This window comes from Rousettus aegyptiacus, unplaced genomic scaffold (assembly GCF_014176215.1).
Source record: "Rousettus aegyptiacus isolate mRouAeg1 unplaced genomic scaffold, mRouAeg1.p scaffold_m13_p_2, whole genome shotgun sequence".
In the NCBI taxonomy this organism is placed as follows: Eukaryota; Metazoa; Chordata; class Mammalia; order Chiroptera; family Pteropodidae; genus Rousettus; species Rousettus aegyptiacus.
In genome coordinates, this window is record NW_023416295.1 from 90195149 (window position 1) to 90215694 (window position 20546).

The 20546-nt window shown below is 57.3% G+C and overlaps 2 protein-coding genes across 16 annotated transcripts in view; one reads left to right on the plus strand and one right to left on the minus strand.

Moving 5' to 3' along the window:
* MYO7B (myosin VIIB) overlaps positions 1-17871 on the plus strand; it is a 122975-nt gene extending 105104 nt beyond the window's left edge. For 4 of the 6 annotated variants that reach the window (XM_036237990.1, XM_036237989.1, XM_036237991.1 and 1 more), the window contains 20 exons: positions 698-817; positions 1896-2069; positions 2858-3085; positions 4291-4458; positions 7198-7315; positions 7401-7527; positions 8581-8747; positions 9732-9913; positions 10777-10907; positions 11238-11395; positions 11582-11735; positions 12163-12318; positions 13275-13380; positions 14238-14679; positions 15226-15332; positions 15827-16012; positions 16306-16422; positions 16635-16718; positions 16923-17042; positions 17441-17871. In XM_036237990.1, the coding sequence (XP_036093883.1) occupies positions 698-817; positions 1896-2069; positions 2858-3085; positions 4291-4458; positions 7198-7315; positions 7401-7527; positions 8581-8747; positions 9732-9913; positions 10777-10907; positions 11238-11395; positions 11582-11735; positions 12163-12318; positions 13275-13380; positions 14238-14679; positions 15226-15332; positions 15827-16012; positions 16306-16422; positions 16635-16718; positions 16923-17042; positions 17441-17542 (3147 nt within the window). In that variant the 3' untranslated portion in view covers positions 17543-17871. The remainder of the gene's footprint in view (positions 1-697; positions 818-1895; positions 2070-2857; positions 3086-4290; positions 4459-7197; positions 7316-7400; positions 7528-8580; positions 8748-9731; positions 9914-10776; positions 10908-11237; positions 11396-11581; positions 11736-12162; positions 12319-13274; positions 13381-14237; positions 14680-15225; positions 15333-15826; positions 16013-16305; positions 16423-16634; positions 16719-16922; positions 17043-17440) is intronic. The other 2 variants (XM_016157045.2, XM_036237992.1) reach the window with 2 other exon arrangements.
* A 565-nt stretch (positions 17872-18436) lies between these two features.
* Positions 18437-20546, minus strand: part of LIMS2 (LIM zinc finger domain containing 2) — a 77305-nt gene continuing 75195 nt past the window's right edge. For 9 of the 10 annotated variants that reach the window (XM_016157061.2, XM_016157057.2, XM_016157058.2 and 6 more), the window contains exons 8-10: positions 20340-20388; positions 20082-20157; positions 18437-19470 (exon numbers count right to left, since the gene is read on the minus strand). In XM_016157061.2, the coding sequence (XP_016012547.1) occupies positions 19323-19470; positions 20082-20157; positions 20340-20388 (273 nt within the window). In that variant the 3' untranslated portion in view covers positions 18437-19322. The other variant, XM_036237999.1, reaches the window with a different exon arrangement.

Here is a 20546-nt window from a genome sequence, read left to right on the forward strand (position 1 = left end):
GGCCACTCCTAACACCAGTAAATCATTCTAGGCTGCATCTTCACACAAAATCTCTCTGACAGATGAGATTTTCAACACATTTTACCCAACCTATTTTGAATATCAACTCTCCTACCTTCTCCACTTATCTCCATAAGTGTTTTTTCATGTTATAAACTTTTCCCAAATGCCAGTTTTAATGTCATCTATATATAACTATCTGTTTAACTTGATGGATATTTGGGGTTGATCTTCCAGTTGCTCATCACTATGAACACCACAGTGATTAAAAATATATATATTTGCCTTTAGGTTTGAATTATGGGGTCGTAGAGTATGCATGTTTAAAAACTATGTTCTATTTAAAGCGTTGACAAATTGTTCCTCAGAAATGTGCCAATTAACATCCTTCTCATGTTGTGTGAGAGCACCTATCTCAATGTATTTCACCAACACTGAGAATTATCATTTTTATTTAAAACTTTTTTCTAGATTTATTGAGATTTAATTGACATAATATAGTAAGTTGAAGAAGTACAATGTCATGATTGTATATAGTTATATATTGCAAAATGATTATAATAAGTTTAGTTGACACATCCATTACCTCACATAGTTACAAGATTAATGTTATACTTTTTAGAATCCATCTGAGCAGTAAGTAGAAAGGGTTCTCCATTCTAAGTGTCTTCCTCCCTTTCCCTTCCTCACCTACCAGTATCTGCTGAACTTCATTGGTGAAGGACCAGCTGGCTACGGGCCCTTCTGTGCTGAGCGCCTGAGACGCACCTATGCCAACGGGGTGCGCACAGAGCCCCCCACCTGGCTGGAGCTGCAGGTACGAGCCAGCTGGGATGGGAGACAGTCAGTGTGGGGTGGCGCCAGCCCCCATGACTCCTCTAGCACAGATTCTGGGGTGCCTTCTCTTGTCCTGCCAGCAGGAAGTGTGTCCCAGAGCTCCTCCACCTGCTAGGGGAACTTTCTGTGCCAGTGGTCTCCGTGAGCATCACCTGGGACTCAGCCTCCCCAGGCAAGCCCCACCAACCTTCAGTAGTGCCCTCTTCACATCTAAATTCACATTCCTTTAGGCCCCTACTAGCTGAAGCGGAAAATTAATCTGAAAACTAGTTAGCATTAAAGTGTGAATGACTACTAGCTGCTTAAAATGTTGCCCTTCCCAAGGACGCTCCATTTTATAAAGAAGACAGTGGTCATTCCAAGGTTGTCATCCTTGGTGGCATTTCTGTGTATCACCTGCAAGTTCTCACAGTGTCCTCAGGAAGGGTCATTCAGACATGGGCAGGTTGAGGGTGCACCCCCTACATCCTGCTCTACCCACAGCTCCGGGAGGACCCTCACTCCCTGTGCCCTGCGGTGCCCTGTACTGGGGTCACCTCCTGCCGCATTCTTTCCTGTTCTTGCCCTGCCACTCAGGGCCACAGGGTCTCCCCCTCTTCTCCCATGAGTCCTGGAGTTGCACATGAACTTGCAGTATTTGTATGGACATGTTTACACTCTGTCATGCACAGTGGGAACTGTAGCTCCTGTGAACCAAAAATGTTCCAGAGTCCAGGCCTCAGTGATTTCTAAGAGCTCCTCTAACCCTCTGTGATTCTCAGTCACTCAGCCTCAACAGAGCTCAGGGTTCCCATGTTAGGATGGGATCTTATGCCTGCAGGCCGCACCCTGCGGACCACCCAGGCAGGCTTGCAGAATCGCACACACTGCTGGACAACACTGGACAGTGCTGCTCTTGACCCACTGAGTCCACCAGTGCAGTAGCCAACGTCTGCTGGCCAGAACTCTAGGGAGAGGTGGGGAGAGTGTGTTAGCCTCTGGGTCTTGGAAGCTCTAGGGCAGGCAGCTGAGCCTAGGGGCCTCTGGGGCAGAGAGCCTGAGTCTTCATCTCTCCCCAGGCCGTCAAGTCCAAGAAGCACATCCCAATTCATGTCATCTTGGTGACTGGAGAGAGCCTGACTGTCACCATAGACTCAGCCTCAATATCACAAGAAGTCTGCCTGCACATCGCCCGCAAGCTGGGGCTCACTGATCACCTGGGCTTTTCCCTCCAGGTTGCTGTGTACGACAAGGTACTGGCCAGGGGTCTCATCCATTGCCTGCCTCCCTCACATGCCCAAGCCAGCTCAAGCCCTTGAACCGCACTAACCTGATCACTGTTCTCCCTCCCTGCCACCAAACACAGAAACACACACACACGCGCACACACACACACTCACTCACAGACACACACACACATACAGATACACACACATTCACACATATACGCACATGTTCACACACAGTCATACACACACACACATGCATGCATACACTTAGACACACACTCACAGAAATGCCTCATCATCAGGCATCCTGTCCTCCTGCACAGACACATTCTTAGCCCAGTGACTGGCCCTTGTCACCAGTGTCACATGCACACCTTTCTGGCCCCCACCACACCTGAGCAGCCCACACACAACTGTCTACTAGGCACTCGCCCATCCTGCCCACCCATCACACCAGGGAGCTGTAGACTCCCATGGCATGGCCCCATCTGACATATCCTCGGCCACTCGGATGCCCACAGCCTCAGCCTCACTCACACCAGCAAGCCAGTCCAGTGCACCACCCCAGTCATGGCAGTCATGCTATCAGTCCCTGCCCCCCTTGGGAAGGACAAGCAGGGAGGAGTGTCAGAGTAAGAGACTAACCGTGCCACTATGTGGAGTGACCCTCGGGAGTCCAGATGGGCTCCTGTCCCCCAGGAACCCTCAGTGGGTGGTTTAGCACTCCCACACATGCATGTAATGAGGGTAGGCATCCCTGTAGGATCTGCACATAGCAGCCCTAACCCCTATTGCCCCTGCTCTGGCCTCAGTTCTGGTCCCTGGGCAGTGGGCGCGAGCATGTGATGGATGCCATAGGCCAGTGTGAGCAGCTGGCCCAGGAGAGGGGTGAGAGTGAGCGCCAGTCGCCCTGGCGCCTCTACTTCCGGAAGGAGTTCTTCACCCCCTGGCATGACCCCAGTGAGGATGCCGTCAGCACCGAGCTCATTTACCGCCAAGTCCTCCATGGAGTCTGGTCCAGCGAGTACAACTTCGAGAAGGTGAGGGGGCATCACAGCCGTCAGGGCCTGGAGATTGACCCATCAAAAGCCCGAGGAGGCACCATGTTGCAGGGCAGGCTACAGGGTCTGTAGGGGTCAGAGCAGGGGCCCAGGGATGTGTGTGTCGAGTGCAGGTCCCTAGGCCCCTCTGCTGGGCCTGTAGCTGCTCCTTCCCACCTGGACTCCATTTTCTCCTCCCTTGGAACACAGGTTCACTCAAGCCTCTGGGGTCCATGTGCCAGCAGCAGGCAGGGGAAGGCCTCCCATCAGCTCCAGCCCCTCACCAGGCAGTTGTTTATGGGGCAGCAGGGCCTGGTGGTCAAGGATGTGGCCTTGGAGCCCTAGAACAGTGGAAGTCATACCTGTGCCTCTTCCTGGCAGTGTGACCTTGGGTTTTATGTCATCTCTGAGCCTCAGGCCCTTATCTAGAAAGTACAGAGAGTAATCAGAGCTGCTTGTACAGTCACGAGAATTGAGGAAGGGGAGGATGTGTACGCGAAGTCCTGGGAGTAGCAGTGTCCCTATGCAGCAGGTGCAGACCTTTCTGCACCTCAGTCAGGAGGAGCATCCACTCACGACTGTGGGCAGTGGCAGTAGTCCTGGAGGCCTGCCTGGAATGGGGCAGTGGGCAGGGAGAATCAGGGGCAAAGGGGACAGAGGGCCCAGAGGGCGAGCAGCTAGGAGGCTCTGCAAGGTTTTGGTCTTGCAAGAGAATAGAACCACTTGACACCTGTGGGGTCCCTGGAGCAGGGAACCCTTCTGGGTGCCCCATACCAGATCCCACTCAACTGAGTCCTTGCAGAAGCCCCGCAGCGTGGCCACTGGTCACTCTCGATAAGTAAGGACTGGGCAAGACAGGATAAAGCTTTGAACATGTTCACTCCACTCAGCAATGTCAGGGTTCCACCCAGGCCTCTGCCACCTCCTCGTGGTTCTCTGAAAGCTGGAAATGGGTGCATGGGGAACGCTCCTCGTCGAGACCCAGTCAGGGCACACAGCAGGTCCAACCACTGAGTTGGAGAAGTAGTAGTCCTGCCTAGAGGAAGTGGCAGGACTGGTGGCTGCTCACACTACCAGTTCTTGCCTGAGTGCTGGTCATCTCCACTGTTTTGGGGTGCGAACTAGGGCATGGGATGGGGACATCAAGGGGGAGGATGGGCTCTCACCTTTCCCCCCTCACCCTCCATGTGTTTCGGGCTGCACAGGAGGAAGAGCTGGTGGAGCTGCTGGCTCAGCACTGCTACGTGCAGCTTGGCGCCTCCGTGCGGAGAGAGGCTGTCCAGCAACTGCTGCCCAGCTGCGTCCCCTCCAAGCTGTACAGAACCAAGACTCCAGAGGAGTGGGTTAGCCTCGTTTCTGCCACCCATGCCAAGGTCAGCCTCCAGAGTCTGGGCTCTCTGTTGGGGGATGGGAGCCTAAGTGTGCAGAGGGGATGGAGCCCCTCACTCTGAGTGCCCCATCCCCTGGGGAACAGGAACTTTAACTTGCCAGTTAGCAAAGCGCCGTCTCTTCAGATTTAACCAATCTCCTTTAGTTCGGCTCCCTATCCCAGGCCCATTCCATGTTCCCTCCTCCTTTCCCGTTGGCATCTTGGGTCAGGGTAGCTCATCTGGCACTGGTCTCTACCGGTCTTTACTGCAGTGTCTGACTAGGCCCCAGCCTTTGGGCACAAGAGGCCTTTACAGCTGCTTGCCTGACCATGCCCTTGCCTTCAGCACCACCCTTGCCTTTGGAGTTCCTGTCCTGGCCCCATCCTTTAGGTGTCCCCTCCCTTCCCTGGGCCTTGCAAGCTTGGTGCGGGCTCTGGGCAACAGGGAGGGCTGCTTGGTAGGCCTGCACCATATGAGCACAGCTTACCTAGAGGACTCACGGCCTCCTTCCCATGCCTCTACAAACCCCTCCGATAGCACTCAGGTCCTCAGGATCACCCACACTAATACTGCTCCCCAAACTTCCACCCCAAGGGGGACAGCAAATACACACCATCTGACTCACAGTCCTCCTGCCCCACTTCTCCTCCCCACAGGGGCAGCACTCCCAAGGCCTGCCTTTCTGTCAGAGCCTTCTTCTTCCTGGGGTGCTGCACTCTGCAGCATGGCCTGAGGGTGCAGGAGTATCTCTGAGATGCCAGGCATGGCTCATTGCTGCTGCTCCTGGAGAGCTGTACATGGGGGTTTCTGTGGATAAAACGATTAGTTAATAATTCCCCTACCTCTGTTCTCCCTGTGGCACTGTGGACCCAGAAGGACGGGATAGAGAATAAGAAATAAGACAACTCAGAGCCTGCCTGGCAGGGGCTGGCAGCCCAGTGGCAGAGAGATAAGCCCCAGTTAAGTGGTTGAGGTAGCAAGGGCTGTTCAAGTTCAGGGAAAGTCATTGAGGTGGACCAAATGACACAATCTACATTCTGCCACCCAAAAGAGGAGTGCCCACAGTGGGCTATGGACCAGGGTTCTGCATGCCTGAGGTTTGGGAGTCAGACTTGCTCTGCCCTGCTCTTTGGGAATGCACGGCCACTTATGAAAAGCTCTAACAAGTCACGCAGTAGAAAACCTGACTTTTACTCAGCACTTCCCCAAAATTCCGTAAGATGTTCATTAGCATCCCTTGAGAATACTTCTTGTGACAAGGCATGTGGGGTAGCAGAGCCCCTCTTGAGTGTTCATGGCGTTCCCCAGCCTGAGTGGATATATTTTCAGGAGAAACATAGATTCTGCAGGGTTTTTACGAGAGGGAGGGGAAGCAGGGGTGCACATGAACCCAAATGATCACTAGTAAGAAGTGGTTTTGTACTTTGGGAAGGCGGGGTTGAGGTAAGGGTAAAGAATTAGGAAATTTTTACCCCACTACTTTTTTCTAATGTGAACATAGTTTCACTGATTTTTCGTTAAGCTCTTAAAACATGTACATTATCAAATAAATAAGAAAATACAAACACACAAGAAAAGTGAAATCAATAATATTGTAGCAAAGGGATCATCATGCTTAACATGGTGATATATATCCTTCCAGACTACTTTATTCACATGTACACAACTGAGATACAAACATGATTAGAGAGAAATATACCTTTTAAAAAGTAAAAAGAAGAGCATCTAGTATGACAGTGTTCAACTAGACCACATGGTATGGGGCCATGTTTTCACGTCACTACATATTAATCTTCATGTTCATTTTTAAGGGCTACATAGCACTATATTAAAAAAATATGATTACTTCGCTGATTCCTAATGATGAATGTTAAGATCAGTTCCCGTTTTTCACTATTAAAACAAGGCGAACCACTTTGCAGATACAACTTTTACACACTCAACAGTTATTTCATCAAGATAAAGTCCTAGAAAAGAGATTTCAGACTGTATGAACATTCTAACATATTTGATACATGTTGCATATTGCCTAAACACCCTTCGGATATAGTTCCTCAACCTAGCCAGTGAATATTACCCAACCACTTTTTAAAGTGGGAACAAGAGAAATAACATTTTATTCAACAACCACAAAAAGGAAGTTCAATTATGCACACAGGGCAGTGGATGCAGGCAGAGGAAAGGGTGAAGGTAGAGGAATAGCAAGAAAGAAGGACAGTGGAGATGGTGTCTGAAGGGGGAGGTTGAGATGGGGGCCTGTGAAAGATGCCTCCCAAATATGTGGGAAAAGAAAGACAGAAGTACCAAGGACACAGACACACACCACATGCCCAGAACAAGACACAGACCCACAGGGCCTGTGTTGGCAAGAGCCAGCCAGAGCTCACGGACCTGTCTGCAGACACACTGCCCTGGCACATGGCTTTCCGGGTGGAGGCAGCCAGCGGCTGCCCGGCCCTGTGGCCCTTGGTGTCCTGATGCTAAAGAGGATGAAAGCCTGTCTTCCTTCTCAAAACCATCCATGCTGGTTCCTCCCCACAGGGCAGGTGGAACAGGGCTGCAGCAGCCCTGCAGCCTCCACACCTGGCCCTTACCGGGCACTGGCCCCACTGTACATAGAGGCTTCAAAGAATGATCCAGCAAGCAAGCACTTGGGTACTGGCAGAGTGTTAGCTGGGGGGAGGCTGGGGCTGAGTGAGTGAGAGATGAGTGGTGGCAGTGACGCACCACATCCCTGCACAGGCACTGTACACCCAGAAGCGGGCCACACCTCGGACCGTGCAGGAGCAGGTGGTGGATGCCGCCCGCCTGCGGTGGCCACTGCTCTTCTCCCGACTCTTTGAAGTCACCACCTTCTCTGGTAATGGCATCTGACAGGGTGGGTGGGGGACGGAGACCCCTACCCAGGACCAGCCCAGGCTTTACACCCTGTCTCCTTTGGCCAGGCCCCCGACTGCCCAAGACTCAGCTGATCTTGGCTGTTAACTGGAAGGGGCTCTACTTCCTGGACCAAAAGGAGAGAATGCTCTTAGAACTCTCTTTCCCAGAGGTCATGAGTCTGATCGCCAACAGGTGAGTGCCCCTAGGAAAGATGCCCAAATCTCTCTCTCCTCAGAAGCTCAGTCTTTGGGGATCCAGGAGAGGCGAAGAGAGGATGGTGCATTGTCCATGAGAGACTGGTCGGGGTGCAGGATGAGGACCAATGTGCATAACGCGGTGGCCATTGGATGTGGGACCTCCCCACCCTCTTCTGTCCCAGGCCCCACTGCCCTCTTAGGTACTGCATCTACAAATCATGCATTGCCCTCTCAGCCTCTCTTTAAAACCAAATCCACCAGGAAAGGGGCATGTAAGCTTGCAGCCTTTTGAGTGTGCATTTGTTTATAGGCTCCTTCTCTTCTCACTGGTCATGTGGAAGGTACAGACCATCTGGGAGAGGGGTCAAAAGACAGGGCCTTAGTGTGTGACACTAGTGCGGCCTTGCAGCCCAGGCTGGACTTTGTTCACTCCATCCCCATGGCTCTTTATAGCTCTCATCTCTTCAGAATGCCTCCAAGCCTTTTGGGAAGACCTCTACTCTGCAGAATGCCCCCTCAGTTAAAGCCCCCAGTGTGCCATGACCATTATAATTGGTACCAGTATGTGCAGGGAACACACTGGCCACTGCTTACTGAGACTGACTGTGTTGGGCATGTTTCCATATGCCGTGAAGTCCTCATAGCATCACCTACTCTGCAGATGAATAAACTGAGGCACAGAGAGGCTGGATAGCTCACTAAAGCTGGCACCTCATCTCACCTCCAATGTTCTTTGCAGGGTCCCTGGGGTGATCTGGTACACTGGCCACCTCATTACCTGCCCAGAGCAGAGCTGGGGGTTTGGCACCACCCACTGCCTCTGAGGCCCTAGGGGCCCTGAACTTGAGCTGTCATTTGCGCCCCCCTCACACAGGTGCCTGGAGCTTGGACTGACCTGAGCTCAGACCCTGGCCCTGCCAGTGGCCCTGATCAAGTTGTGTTTCCTTGTCTGTAAATCAGGAGGGTCGCCCCTGCTGAGGGTGTCGAGGGGCTGAAATGGAGAAAGTGGAGGAGGCCTCTGGTCACATCACACCCTTTGTCTCCTCAGGGAGGCTCGGGGAGGCCAGAGGCTGGTGCTGTCCACGCTGCATGAAGAGGAGTATGAGTTTGTGTCCCCTAGCAGTGTGGCCATCGCCGAGCTGGTGGCCATGTTTCTAGAGGGCTTGAAGGAGAGGTCCGTGTTTGCCATGGCCCTGCAAGACCGGAAGGCTACAGGTGCCCGGCTGGGGTGGATTGGGGGTGCAATGAGGGGCAGTTCATGTGGTTGATGGGAGGGCGACTTGCTCGTCTCCTTGTCACAGGAGCCATGTGGCACAGAGCAGGGCACAAGGGACTTGAGAAGGGAGAGAAAGAGAGGACCACAGAACACAAGGGGCAGCTTTGGGCAAAGCCCTCTTTCCATAAAATGAGGGATTAAATGAGGTGATCTCAAACCCTCCAAGGCTACCCTAGCCAAGGTCTCTACCAAGGGAAGAGGGAAGCGAGAGAAGTGCAGGTAGGGCCTACACCCTCCCCCTGAAGAGAGCAGCCAGCCACCTGCTCCTCCTTTGAGCACCGCCCCCACAGCCACCCTGTTATCCCCTTTTCCAGACAGAACCAGGGCCACAGAGCTCAGGCGGAGAGGGGTTTGAGGCCCACAGTCTCACTCGCTCCTCTGCACACCAGCGCCCCAGCAGGAGCTTGAGCACACGTGGGAGGTTGGTGGGGCAGTTAAAGCAAGGGTCCACTGGGATTCAGAAGAAGGGGCTATGCTCTGTACCTCACAGCAGTAAGAGCCTCAGCCCCGAAACCTTATCCCTGCCACCCATTCTGTCCTGGCCACCACTTCATGAGGGAGGGCCTGTTATCTCACTTTACAGACGAATTATCACTCAGAACCCAGGTAGGCGTGGGGACTGCAGCCAGGGCATTCTCCCCCTCATCCACTCACCTCCTACCTCACAGACTCTGGCTCCTGGTCAGGCCCCTGAGCAGGTGTCCCAAGGTGCAGCTGGGGTCAGAGTTCCCCAGGCCCTTGAGCACCCAAGCTCTTGGAATCCCACCACCACTCATGTCAGAGCGGCACTGGGCCCTCAGCTGTGTCTCAGCTTTCTCATCTCTCAAAAAAGACAACCCATGGAGTGCCAGTAGCCCCTGGCTTCTTCAGAGCCCTTGGTAAATGGTGGATCTTCTGCCTGTGTGTGTGACTTGTAATTGCAGATGATGTCACCCTCCTGCCCTTCAAGAAGGGGGACTTGCTGATCCTGACAAAGAAGCAGGGGCTGCTGACCTCTGAGAATTGGATCCAGGGCCAGAATGACAGGACAGGCAAGACGGGGCTGGTGCTTACCTCCTGCCTCTATGCCATCCCGACGGTCACCAAGCCCTCGGCACAGCTTCTGGTAACCTGTCCTCATTCCGGGCACCTTTGGGCACATGGGGAGATGGCTAGGGCACAGCCTGGGGTCCTAGCTCAGGGGCCTAGACCTCACTTTGCAGAAGGCCAGAGGGCCACCTGGGCATCAGGTCAGCTCTGCTAGTCCCACTGTCCCTCTGGGGTAAGCATGTAGTTGGCAGTGTTTGTGCTATGCTTGGCACTTAAGAGTGAGGCTCAGCAAATGGCATTCCTTTCATCTCTTTCACCAGGGGTGTATCTGAAGAACAAAGCCATCCTTTCCCCAGCCTCAGCCTCGCTTAAACCCAGACCCAAGGGGGCCAGGCTCTCCCTCCTCTAGCCCCTAACACCACCCAGGGAGGCAGAACTAATAGGCATTCCAGCATGTGCACCTTAAGTGCCAACTGTGTCCCCCAAGCCTGAAGTATAGAATTGAACACAACAGTAGCGCTGCCCTCAAGGAGCATTTGAGCAAATGATCAATTAATGGCAAGTGTGTAAGTGCTACCAAGAAGCAGCACTGGTTGTAATAGGAACAAATAATAGGGTGGGGCTTTCCTATCCAGAAAGGCGTCTCTGAGGGAGTGACATTTGTGCTATGACCTAAAGGAGGTGGAGGCCTGGCAGAAGGGCTAGGTGAGAGGTGTCCTGGGGAAGGGGGTCTGAGAAGCCCTCCTAAGGGAAAAGAAACAAGCTCAAAGAGGTTGAGTCACTGGTCCTGAGTTACACAGCAAGTAACATGGAAGGGGTAGGCCCAGGCTTGTTCAGCTCTGTGGTCCAAGTCACTGAGGCAACCAGATGAGGAAGAGCCTATGGGAAGGGCCTCACGGGCAATGGCTCCTGGGAGCCCATAGGCCTGTATCCCCACAGAGCTTGCTGGCCATGTCACCAGAGAAGCGGAAGCTGGCAGCCCAGGAGGGGCGATCGGCAGAGTCACCACTTGAGGACCAGGCCATCGAGAAGCTGCATACTCTGGAAGAATTCTCCTATGATTTCTTTAGGTGCCCACTCCACCCCCTAGAGACATACCATGAGACCCAGCCCCCATCAGCCTCTCTGCATTCCCTGATGGCTGTGGGGAGGCCATGGAGGCAGGTGATGTGTCCACCAGGCCTCTCCAGGCAGAAAGGCCACCCTCTGACCCTCCCACGGCCACCCTGGGGGCTGGGGGCAGTGACCTGTGTCCCCGCTGAGTGCTGTGGATCCAGAGAGCATCGCCACGGGGACCCACACTAGAGCCCGCATCTCCCTCCCCACTGTGCCCCACGTAGGCAGGTGGGGAGGGGACAGGTGGGGAGGAGAGCCCTCACACCAACCTCTGTCCCTGACAGGGCCCCAGAAAAGGAGACAGTTAACAGGGCCATGTTTCCCCTGGCCCGCTCCCGGGGCCACCTGTGGGCACACTCCCCTGAGCCACTGCGGCAGCCTCTGCTCAAGCGTGTCCATGCCAACGCCGAGCTGCGGGACGTCACCTGTCAGATCTTCATCGATATCCTTCCCCAGCCAGCCCCTGCCATCTCCATGCCAACTGTGAGCCCTGCTGCCCCTTCTTGAGGGGCCAGGTCTCACAGAGTGCAGGGCAGAGGCAGCATGCAGCTCAGGGGGCCAGTTGTGGGCCATGTGGAGCTGGGGTGAGTGTCCATGGTGACAGGCACGTTCTCCTTGACAGCCACACCCATCCTCAGGTACATGGGCGATTACCCCTCTAGGCAAGCCTGGACCTCCATGGAGCTCAGCGACCAGATCTTCTCCTCGGCCCTCCAGGACCCGGCCCTGCAGGACGAGGTGTACTGCCAGATCCTGAAGCAGCTGACGCACAACACCAAGAGGTCTGCTGGGGAGGGGGCGGGGGTGGAGGGTGCCATGCTGGGCCCCTCCAGTCCTCACCCAGACCCCGGAGGCTGTGCCCACTCTTCAGAGGAGGCAGTAGAAGCCCGTGGAAGCCACACAGCCTGCCCGGGCACTTGCAGCGGCAGTGGGGTGGGCTGGCACCCTGCTCTGTCCTGCTGACGTTCTAGTGTGCGCAGAGCAGGGAGAACAATACACCTACCTTGGGCCCTGCCTGCTCCCGCCCTCTCTCCTGTGCGGCCCAGGAAGGCCATGGCCTCCCTAAACCTCAGTGTGCTCTTCCACAAAATGGGCACAATACCACCCCTTCTTGCCCACAGCCTCAGGCAGGCCTCGTGTCCCACCTCATTAAGGTGCCCAGCCTCTGGGAGGGGCTCTATCCGGGCTGATGGGCGCTGCCACCCTCAGGTACAGCGAGGAGCGGGGCTGGCAGCTGCTGTGGCTCTGCACTGGTCTCTTCCCACCTGGCAAGACACTGCTGCCTCATGCCCAGAAGTTCATAAACACCAGGAGGAGGGAGCCGCTGGCCCCTGATTGCAGCCGCCGCATCCAGAGGGTCCTGAGGTGAGCCTGCCAGCCCATGCCCAGCTGCCCCAGAGTGTCAGCCTGCAGAGGCTGAGGGGCCCAGCGGGCCCTCCAGAAGTTCGTAGTCCAGTGGAGCCAGAGTCTCTGCCTTCTCCATAGGCTGTTATTAGTTTAATGAGGCAAGACCAGGTCCCTGGCTACTAGGGAGGAAAATGGAAAGTGAGGCCCGGGAGGGTCTCAGCTGGGTCTGTTGGTCAGCAGAGGCTTCTGGCAGGCTCGGTCGTGGCCACGAGCTCCTCTACCCCCCCACGGCTGCCTGTCCAGAGCACAGAGGGAACTTCCTGGAAGCCATAGGGTGACCTGGATGCCCCATGCCGCCCATGTTCCTGCTTAGCCCAGCTCAGAGTGGCCAAAGTCAGAGGCCCATCCCTGCCAATCCATGTGCTGTTTCCGTATCCCAGCTCTCCCACAGCCAAGCAGGTCTCCTCAGCTCTGTCTTGGATGCTGCCTGCCCCCTGGCTTGAAGAAGGGTGTGAGGGAGGGTGGGATGGCCATGTGAGTGGCTGTGACAATGAGTGGCAGCCTTGGTCATTGAGAGGTAGGTGGGCGCCCTCAGAGAGGCCCTGCCAGGGTCCCGGAGACCTGCCCCATGCTCCTGCCATGTGAGAACAAGAACACACCCTAGCCTGTCTGCCGAAGGCCCTGGCCAGCCAGGTCCTCCCATGTGTGTCCCAGGCCTCCCCGGCCTCCTCAGAACCTTGGGTCACCTGGGAGGTGAGTCCAGGCTGGCCTCTGCTGCCTCCTCTGGGCCATGTGCTGAGCGCCACAGGTGGGGCAGCCCCCTGAACCACCCCCTTGGCAGTGGTCACTGGGGTTATTTCTTGTTTCATGCCTAGCACATTGTTAACGTAGTTAGCTTGGAAGCCGCTGGGTGGGCTGGGCTGGGCGGGAGGTGGGGGCAGGCAGAAGGCACAGCATGCACTGTCCTGCTCTAGGACGGGGCCCCGAAAGCAGCCGCCACACCAGGTGGAGGTGGAGGCCACTGAGCAGAACATCTCCCGAATCTGCCACAAGATCTACTTCCCCAACGACACCAGCGAGGTGAGCCTCTGCCCCAGGGACCTGGCCTTACCAGCACCTGGCCCCAGCCTAGGGCAAGTTCCCATGAGCTTGGCTACCTGAGGAGTGGGTGGTCTCACCTTCACTGTTTTCCTGCCCTCACCCCATCTCCCCCAAGAAACCGTCTGCCCTGCCCTCACTGGTGCCCTGTGATGGTGAAGTGAGTGCTGTGCACCCTCAGGGCAGGGCAGGGCCACCTGGGGTGTGGGGGGCGGGGGTAGAGGCTGCTAATGTAGTGGGAAGCCAGGACTGTCCCAAAGGTACAGAGGGGCATTCTAGGCCAAAGCATGGAAGAGAAGAGGCCAGAAGTGCGGGCAGCCATGCCAAGCCCTAGAGGGCTCTGGGCCCCTGCGGGGTTCTGATCCTGCCCCAGACATGGGGAGCAGGTGCTGCCATTGGGTGTGCCTGTGGACAGAGCCTGTGTTGAAAGCTGGAGATGGCAGAGGGGACAGAAGGGAAGCCGGAGACTGTCTAGTCCCAGCTGTGATGTAAAGGCCCTTGGCCAAGAGGCAGCAGTGGAGCAGGGGGCGGAGGAGACTAAGCGACATGCCTTCCCAGCCCTCCCCAGTGGCACTGTGGCCTTTGTGGTCTCGGAGCTGGTTGAGTCCCCCGGAAATTTCCCACAGTCTGGCTGCAGGGTTCACAAAGCGAGTTTAGAGGCTGGACCTCTTGGGCTCCTGAGGTAGTTAACTCTGTGACTAAACAACAAAAACATCTGGCCAGTCTTCTCAGGCCAGGGCACGTCCAGCCCATCTTAGGAAGGTGCAGCAGTGTCAGGTTGTGAGGGGGTCATCTGGGCTGATGGTCCTAAGACGTTCCCACGCCGGCTCTGTGCCCAGATGCTGGAGGTGGGCGCCAACACGCGGGTGCGGGAGGTGTGTGAGAGCATCGCCGCCAGGCTGCAGCTGGCCTCCTGGGAGGGCTGCAGCCTCTTCATCAAGATCGCAGACAAGGTACAGCTGGCAGACGGGCCAGGGCAAAGGGGGAGAAGCAGGCAGGGTGTGTGGCGGTCCCTACCCGTACTGGCCCAGGCCCCTCACCGCATGGTGAGGGGCTGTGAGGGCAAAGGCAGGTGGGTTCATGGAGCCCACGGGCCCCCAAATGAGCAAGGCCCTAGTGCTCCCCAAGAGGGCACTCCCCAGAAGTCCCTCCACTTGTGCACCTTCCTGTACCTCCCTCCACACGCACCCCAGGTCATCAGTCAAAAGGAGGGAGACTTCTTCTTCGACTCCTTGCGGCAGGTGTCTGACTGGGTGAAGAAGAGCAAGCCCCAGAAGGAAGGTGGGGTGTCTGCAGGGCAGGGAGGGGCAAGGATGGAGGGGGCGGGGAGGGGGCTGTCTGCATCCCTGGGCCAGGGTCAGAAGGCTCCCCTAGCATCTCCTGCGTGGCCCATGCCCTTTCACTCATTGCCCCTTGTGACCTCCAAGCCATGGGTAAGGCCAGGCCTGGATACAGGCGGTGAGGGCCCTGCCTTGGGAGCTCTCCCAGCTTAGGCAAGTGCAAGGCATAAGGGCAGGGCTAGAACAGATGGCAGGGTGATGAAGGGTGCACAGCGGCCGAGGGGGTGGATGGGGGCCTGACGCTCATGGGCAGGTCCAGGCACATTCCTGGAGAAGGTGCCTTCTATACTACTAGTCTTGAAGGATGAGGAAGAGTTGGGGCCAGGGAGGCAGCAGGAGCACACACAGTGGCGATGTGAGCGGGCGTCAAGGAGCGCGGGCTGCAGGCTGGGTGCAGGCAGGTGGGCAGCAGGGCCCTGGGCCGGGGCGGTCCTGGTGAGAGCCGGGCCCCAGGACAGGCTAGGTGCTTACTGCCGCCCCTGCCCAGGGGCCCCCATGACGCTCCCCTACCAGGTGTACTTCATGAGGAAACTGTGGCTCAGTGTGGCCCCGGGCAAGGACATGAATGCAGACACCATACTCCATTACCACCAGGTACCTGGGCAGGCTCCTTCCCGGTAGGGGTTTGAGTTCACCCTCACTCCATCCCGAAGCCGCCTTGCCCCAGGGGGCCTGACCCTCCCTGGGTGGTCCAGGGCCTTCCGGAAGTCTCACCAGGGGGCTTCTGGAGCCCTTTAGGTCCCATGTGGCGGCCATGCTGACCCCCTGAGGGTTCTGGAGCCAGAAGCAGAGCGAGAGCAGTGTTGGGGACAGTGACTGTACCAGCACCCGCATTACCACCGCCAGGAAGGGGTGGGGGCAGAGGGCCCCGCAGTCCTGGGAGCACGGGCCCTTGTCCCAAAGGCTCAGCTACATAAGGGTGGAGCGGGCCACTGTGTTCACAGCGAGCTGTCAGGGACCCCGGCCCCAACTTGGGGGGCAGTTACCTCTGTAGCAAACCCTACCCAGAGGGCCTTAGCTTCTTGCTGGTTCTGCCTCCTGCATGAGCGGGGAGCAGCAGCCTAAGGCCCAGCGTGTCCATCACCCAGGAGCTGCCCAAGTACCTGCGTGGGTTCCACAAGTGTTCAAGAGAGGATGCTGTCCACCTGGCAGGACTCATCTACAAGGCCCAGTTCGGCAATGACCAGTCCCAGCTAGCTAGTATCCCCAAGATCCTGAGGGAACTGGTGCCTGAGAATCTCACCCGCCTAATGTCCTCGGAGGAATGGAGAAAGGTCCCTGACTGGAGTTGGGGAGGGACCCCACCTGGGTTAAATAAGCCCATTCCTTGGCTTGGAGGGTGGACTGGGTCTGCATATAGCTCCCCTTCCCCACTGTCCACAGCTCCTAGGAGACACGTTCTTCTCCCTAGGGTGCAGGGGACACACGTGGCTCTAAGTGACCCCTGAGGCCTGTGTGGCCTCAGGCACACAGACACTGCTTGGGGCTGGGGCCTCAGGGCCCCATGTATAGGGCCTGGTCAGGCGATGGCCCCCGCCAGGACTTCACTGACCCTCACTTCCCACAGAGCATCCTTCTGGCCTGTGAAAAGCATAGGGACAAGACAGCAGAGGAGGCCAAAGTGGCCTTCCTAAAGTGGATCTGCCGGTGGCCCACCTTTGGTTCTGCCTTCTTCGAGGTGAAGGTAGGTCTCACCCACGGCCAGCTGGGCTTGCCCAAGCAGGCTCCACCCAGCTCTGGCCCTGGCTGCCTGAACTTCTCTTCTAAACACACGTCTTGGGGCAAGGCTGATGCCACATTTGAGATGGGCATGTGTGCACGTGTGCATACGTGTGTCTCGGGGAGGTGGCCGCCTGGCTTCCCGGGCTGGACTCTGACTACTGTGTCCCTCCGCAGCAAACCTCGGAGCCCTCCTACCCAGACATTATCCTCATCGCCATCAACCGACACGGGATTCTGCTCATCCACCCCAAGACCAAGGTAGCAGCAGGGCCCCGCAGGGCTGGGGAGGCTGTCAGGGGCCTGAGACCCCTACATGGGTAGAGCTGCAGTCCTGCCCTCCTGGCCCCCTCCCACGGCTCTAGAGGACCCCAGGGCAGCAGCTCAAACACAGACCCTGGGCCCCAGGCTTCAGCGGGCTCCTATGCGCCCACCCACCCACCCACCCACCCACTCTGCTCTCAGGAGCTGCTCACTACCTACCCCTTCAACAAGATCGCTAGCTGGAGCAGCGGCAGCACCTACTTCCACATGGCCCTGGGGGGCCTGGGCCGGGGCAACCGCTTGCTGTGTGAGACCTCTCTGGTGAGACCCAGGCCTGGGGGTGTCCTAGGGGCCCCAGTCCCTTCCCCCAGCCCAAACATACAGGACCCAGAGGCATAGAGACTGGGTTCCCCCCACGCTGATCCACCGCTGCACCAGGCAGGTTGTCCACTATGGGGGTACAGCCCCCTGCGCCCAGGGCGGGCCAGGCCAGGCTGGGAGGCCCAGAAGGAGGCGCAGGCTGTACATCGTCCAGGGGTGTGCTAGTAAGGCCTGGCGATGGGCCCTGTGGTCCTGGGTCACCCTTCCCATAGCAGGAGCTTCTGTCTTCACCTCCCTGCCCCTTGTGTCCCTGAGGTAGAAGCCGGGCACTGCCAGGCCCTGGCCAAGCCTGCCCAACTGGACCCCGCAGCCGCCAACTCCACCCTTCCCCTATCCAGGGCTACAAGATGGATGACCTGCTGACTTCATACGTGCAACAGCTCGTGAGCACCGTGAACAAACAGCGGAGTGCCCGGGGCCCAGCCCCGGCTGGCCCCTAGCAGTAGGGCTTTGCTCACCCATGCAGTCGCCCTTCCCGATCTGGGGTCCTTCTTTTGGCCCAGGCCCTGCCTTCTGCAGGTAGTCTTTCATGTTGCCTTCTCCCCTAAACATACATACCCCGCACCCCCAGCACCCCAGGCTGCTCCTCCAACCCCAGGTGCTGATCACGCAGAGTCAGAGAAGAGAGGCCAAGGTGGGGCTGGCAGGGTCAGAGGTGCTAGGCCTCCCAGCTGGTGGGTGGATGGCTGAGAAGACAGCCCCAGAATGTTCAATAAAGGTTTGTGGAGCAGCGAGGTGTGTGTCAGTGAGAGGAGAGGGTGAGGGGTCACGTGGGCAGGAAGCCTGGGAGGCACTGGCCAGCAAAGGGTCTGTCTCTTCCAGGAAAATCATAAAGCATTGTGGCTTCTCCAGGGACACCTGGATGATGTCCCTGTTCTCAGGGAATGACTTCATTGGTTTCTTCCTCTTGTCTTCCTTACCTTCCTGCTTCTTGAACTGGGGAGAGGCCCCTCTGTACACCTTTCTTCCTTACCCTGTAGGGCAATGGGACACGAAATTCCTGCCAGGGGGAGGCCAGTATAGGCACAGGCCACTGGCTTTGCGCTAAAACCATTCTCTCCCTAGGCGGGAGGCAGAGCTGGGTGCAGGGCCTTGGAGACCTGGCTTTGTCCCCAGTTGCACTGGCAGCCCTGTCCCCTGCCACCCTCCACCTACCGGGCCATCCTTCGTGGACTGAGGAGGGTTTCTGGCTGCTCTCCAAGCCCCGATGGCCCTAGGTCCCATCTGCCCTGCATGGTGTCTGGTGCTCTAAGTGTTCAACAGCCCTGAAGCAAAGCGTCCATGGGGACCGCTGCCCAGGTCCTCACCCAATGCCACAAACCACACAGGTCTCATGGTCGTGTCAATAAGCCTTTGTTCATTGTGCAGTGTGAGTCCCAACACCAGGTGCTGTGCTGGCCACAGAGGAAGTGTCCTCCCTGGAGAGCAGGAAGGAGCGGGAGCCACCCAGCTGATCCTACCACCTCCTGGCTCAGCATGCGCCCTGGGGGCTGGGGGTGGAGCTAGAGGAGCTGTGGTGACCACAGAGGAGTTCTGGGGGACCACGGTGGCCAAGGCCCAGGATGGAGTGACAGGGGAAGTAGAGTCCTTATCCCTCCTGCTGATTTGTGGGGTGAGGTGACAGGACTTGCTAGCCTTGTTTGGGCACAGGAATCCTACTTGGTTGAGTGAGTGCATGGCTGAGGGACAGAAGAATGGTTCCCCAGAGGCTCCCTTCTGCGTGGCCCTGGTTCTGGGGCTGGGGCACCTGCCTGGCCGTGGAAGGCCACGTGTGTGCCACTGCGGGGGCCACTCAAGCAGAGGCTGGCCAAGCCCACACAGAGGAATGTGAGCCTCTGGGCCTCTTGCAGGGATGGGACAGGTCAGAAAGACAGGGCTGGGAGCAGTGGCCCGCATCTGGGGCCTAGTGACCCCAGGCCCCCATTTGCTCTTGTCCCTGGCGGACCCTGGGCTAAATCTTGTGGGCACAGGCCTGTCACAGGCTCACAACTTCTAGGGCTCTGCCTCTGCCCAGTGCCTGCAGAGGAAAGGAGAGGAGCCTGGGGCAAGGGGGAGAAGGTAAGAGGAGGGAAGGAATGCTGACCAGAGAAAGTGAGAAAAAGGACCGGGAGGGAAGGAGGTGGGGACAGATGAAGGCAGGTGACACTAGGGGGTCAAGGTGGCAAACTGAAGAGGGCAGCAGGGGTAGGAAGACCTGCAGGAAGGAGAGAAGGGGGCCTCTCAGGTGGAGCCGAGGCCCACAGACTTGGGGTTAGCCTTGCGAGCAGCCAGCTCGGACAGCCTCTTCAGCCGCTTCTTCAGCTCCAGAGGGAGCTTCTCATAGCATCTCTTACACACAGGCTTCATGTCGAACTCTACAAACTTGTTCCTGGGGAGGAAGCACACGTCAAGGGAGCCCCACACCCCGCCAGCTCTGAGCCAGGTCTTCCCTGACCCCATAGAGCCAGAGCTGGAGGAGTGGCCTTCCCTTGGGCCCTGGGCCCACAGCCTCCCCACCAGGCTGCCTTGGCCAGCAGGCCAGGCCCCAGGGTGAGCTTTGGAAGAGGAGGTGGGCTTCTAGGCCTCCCTTCCCTCCAAAAAGCTTCTCTCCCATTCCTACACTGCAGAAGCCTCCGTGCTGCCTGCACCTCACCCCAGCTCGTCACCTCGCACCCCTCTCTTGCATCCTGAATGAGCCAGTGGTCTTAGCCTCTGCCTTTGAATTCGTGATTCCCTGGGCTGGAATGCCCTTCCCTCTCCGAGCCCAGGGACCTTGTGGATGTGTGTCACTTCTCCTTTCGCCGTGCCTCAGGGGTCCATGGGCTTAACGCATCCCTGAGGCCTGACCACAGCAGGTGTCAGGGAAGGCCTGATGAAAGGCAGAGCCCATGGAAAGCCCACTCAAGCTGGAGCCTCATGACATGCTCCATGAGGAGGAGGTGGCTGTGCGGCTCCCTCTCTGCCCAGCACAGGCTCTCCTGGGAGGCTGGCAGGACTTACTTCAGGGTGAGCTTGCTGTTACAGGTAGAGCAGGAGAAGCAGTTCACACACCAGGCCTTGTTGAGAGCCGACACCACTGTGATGGGCAGATGGGGCTGGGGCTTAGCAGACATCCCCCAGGCCACCAGCAGGCCCAGCTGTGCAAAGTGATGGCCAGCTGGGCCTGCAGCTGCAAGACTGCAGGACGCAGAGTCCAGAAGGACAGCAGGGAGGCGGGAGCAGAGGGTGAGGGGAGGCACAGGGATGGAAGCGCCTTACCGTCACCCTCGATGACGTGGCTGCAACTGTAGCAGACGTCCCCAAAGAGCTGTGGACCAAGCAGGTATCACACACGCAGGCAGTCACGTCCTAGCCCAGGGCTGTGGCCTGGTCCCCCACCCTGACCTACCCCAGATGGCAGCTCTCAGCCATCCACTGGGGTCTCCTGGGCCCTACTGCCAGGGCCCAGCCTTAGACTTGAGGTGA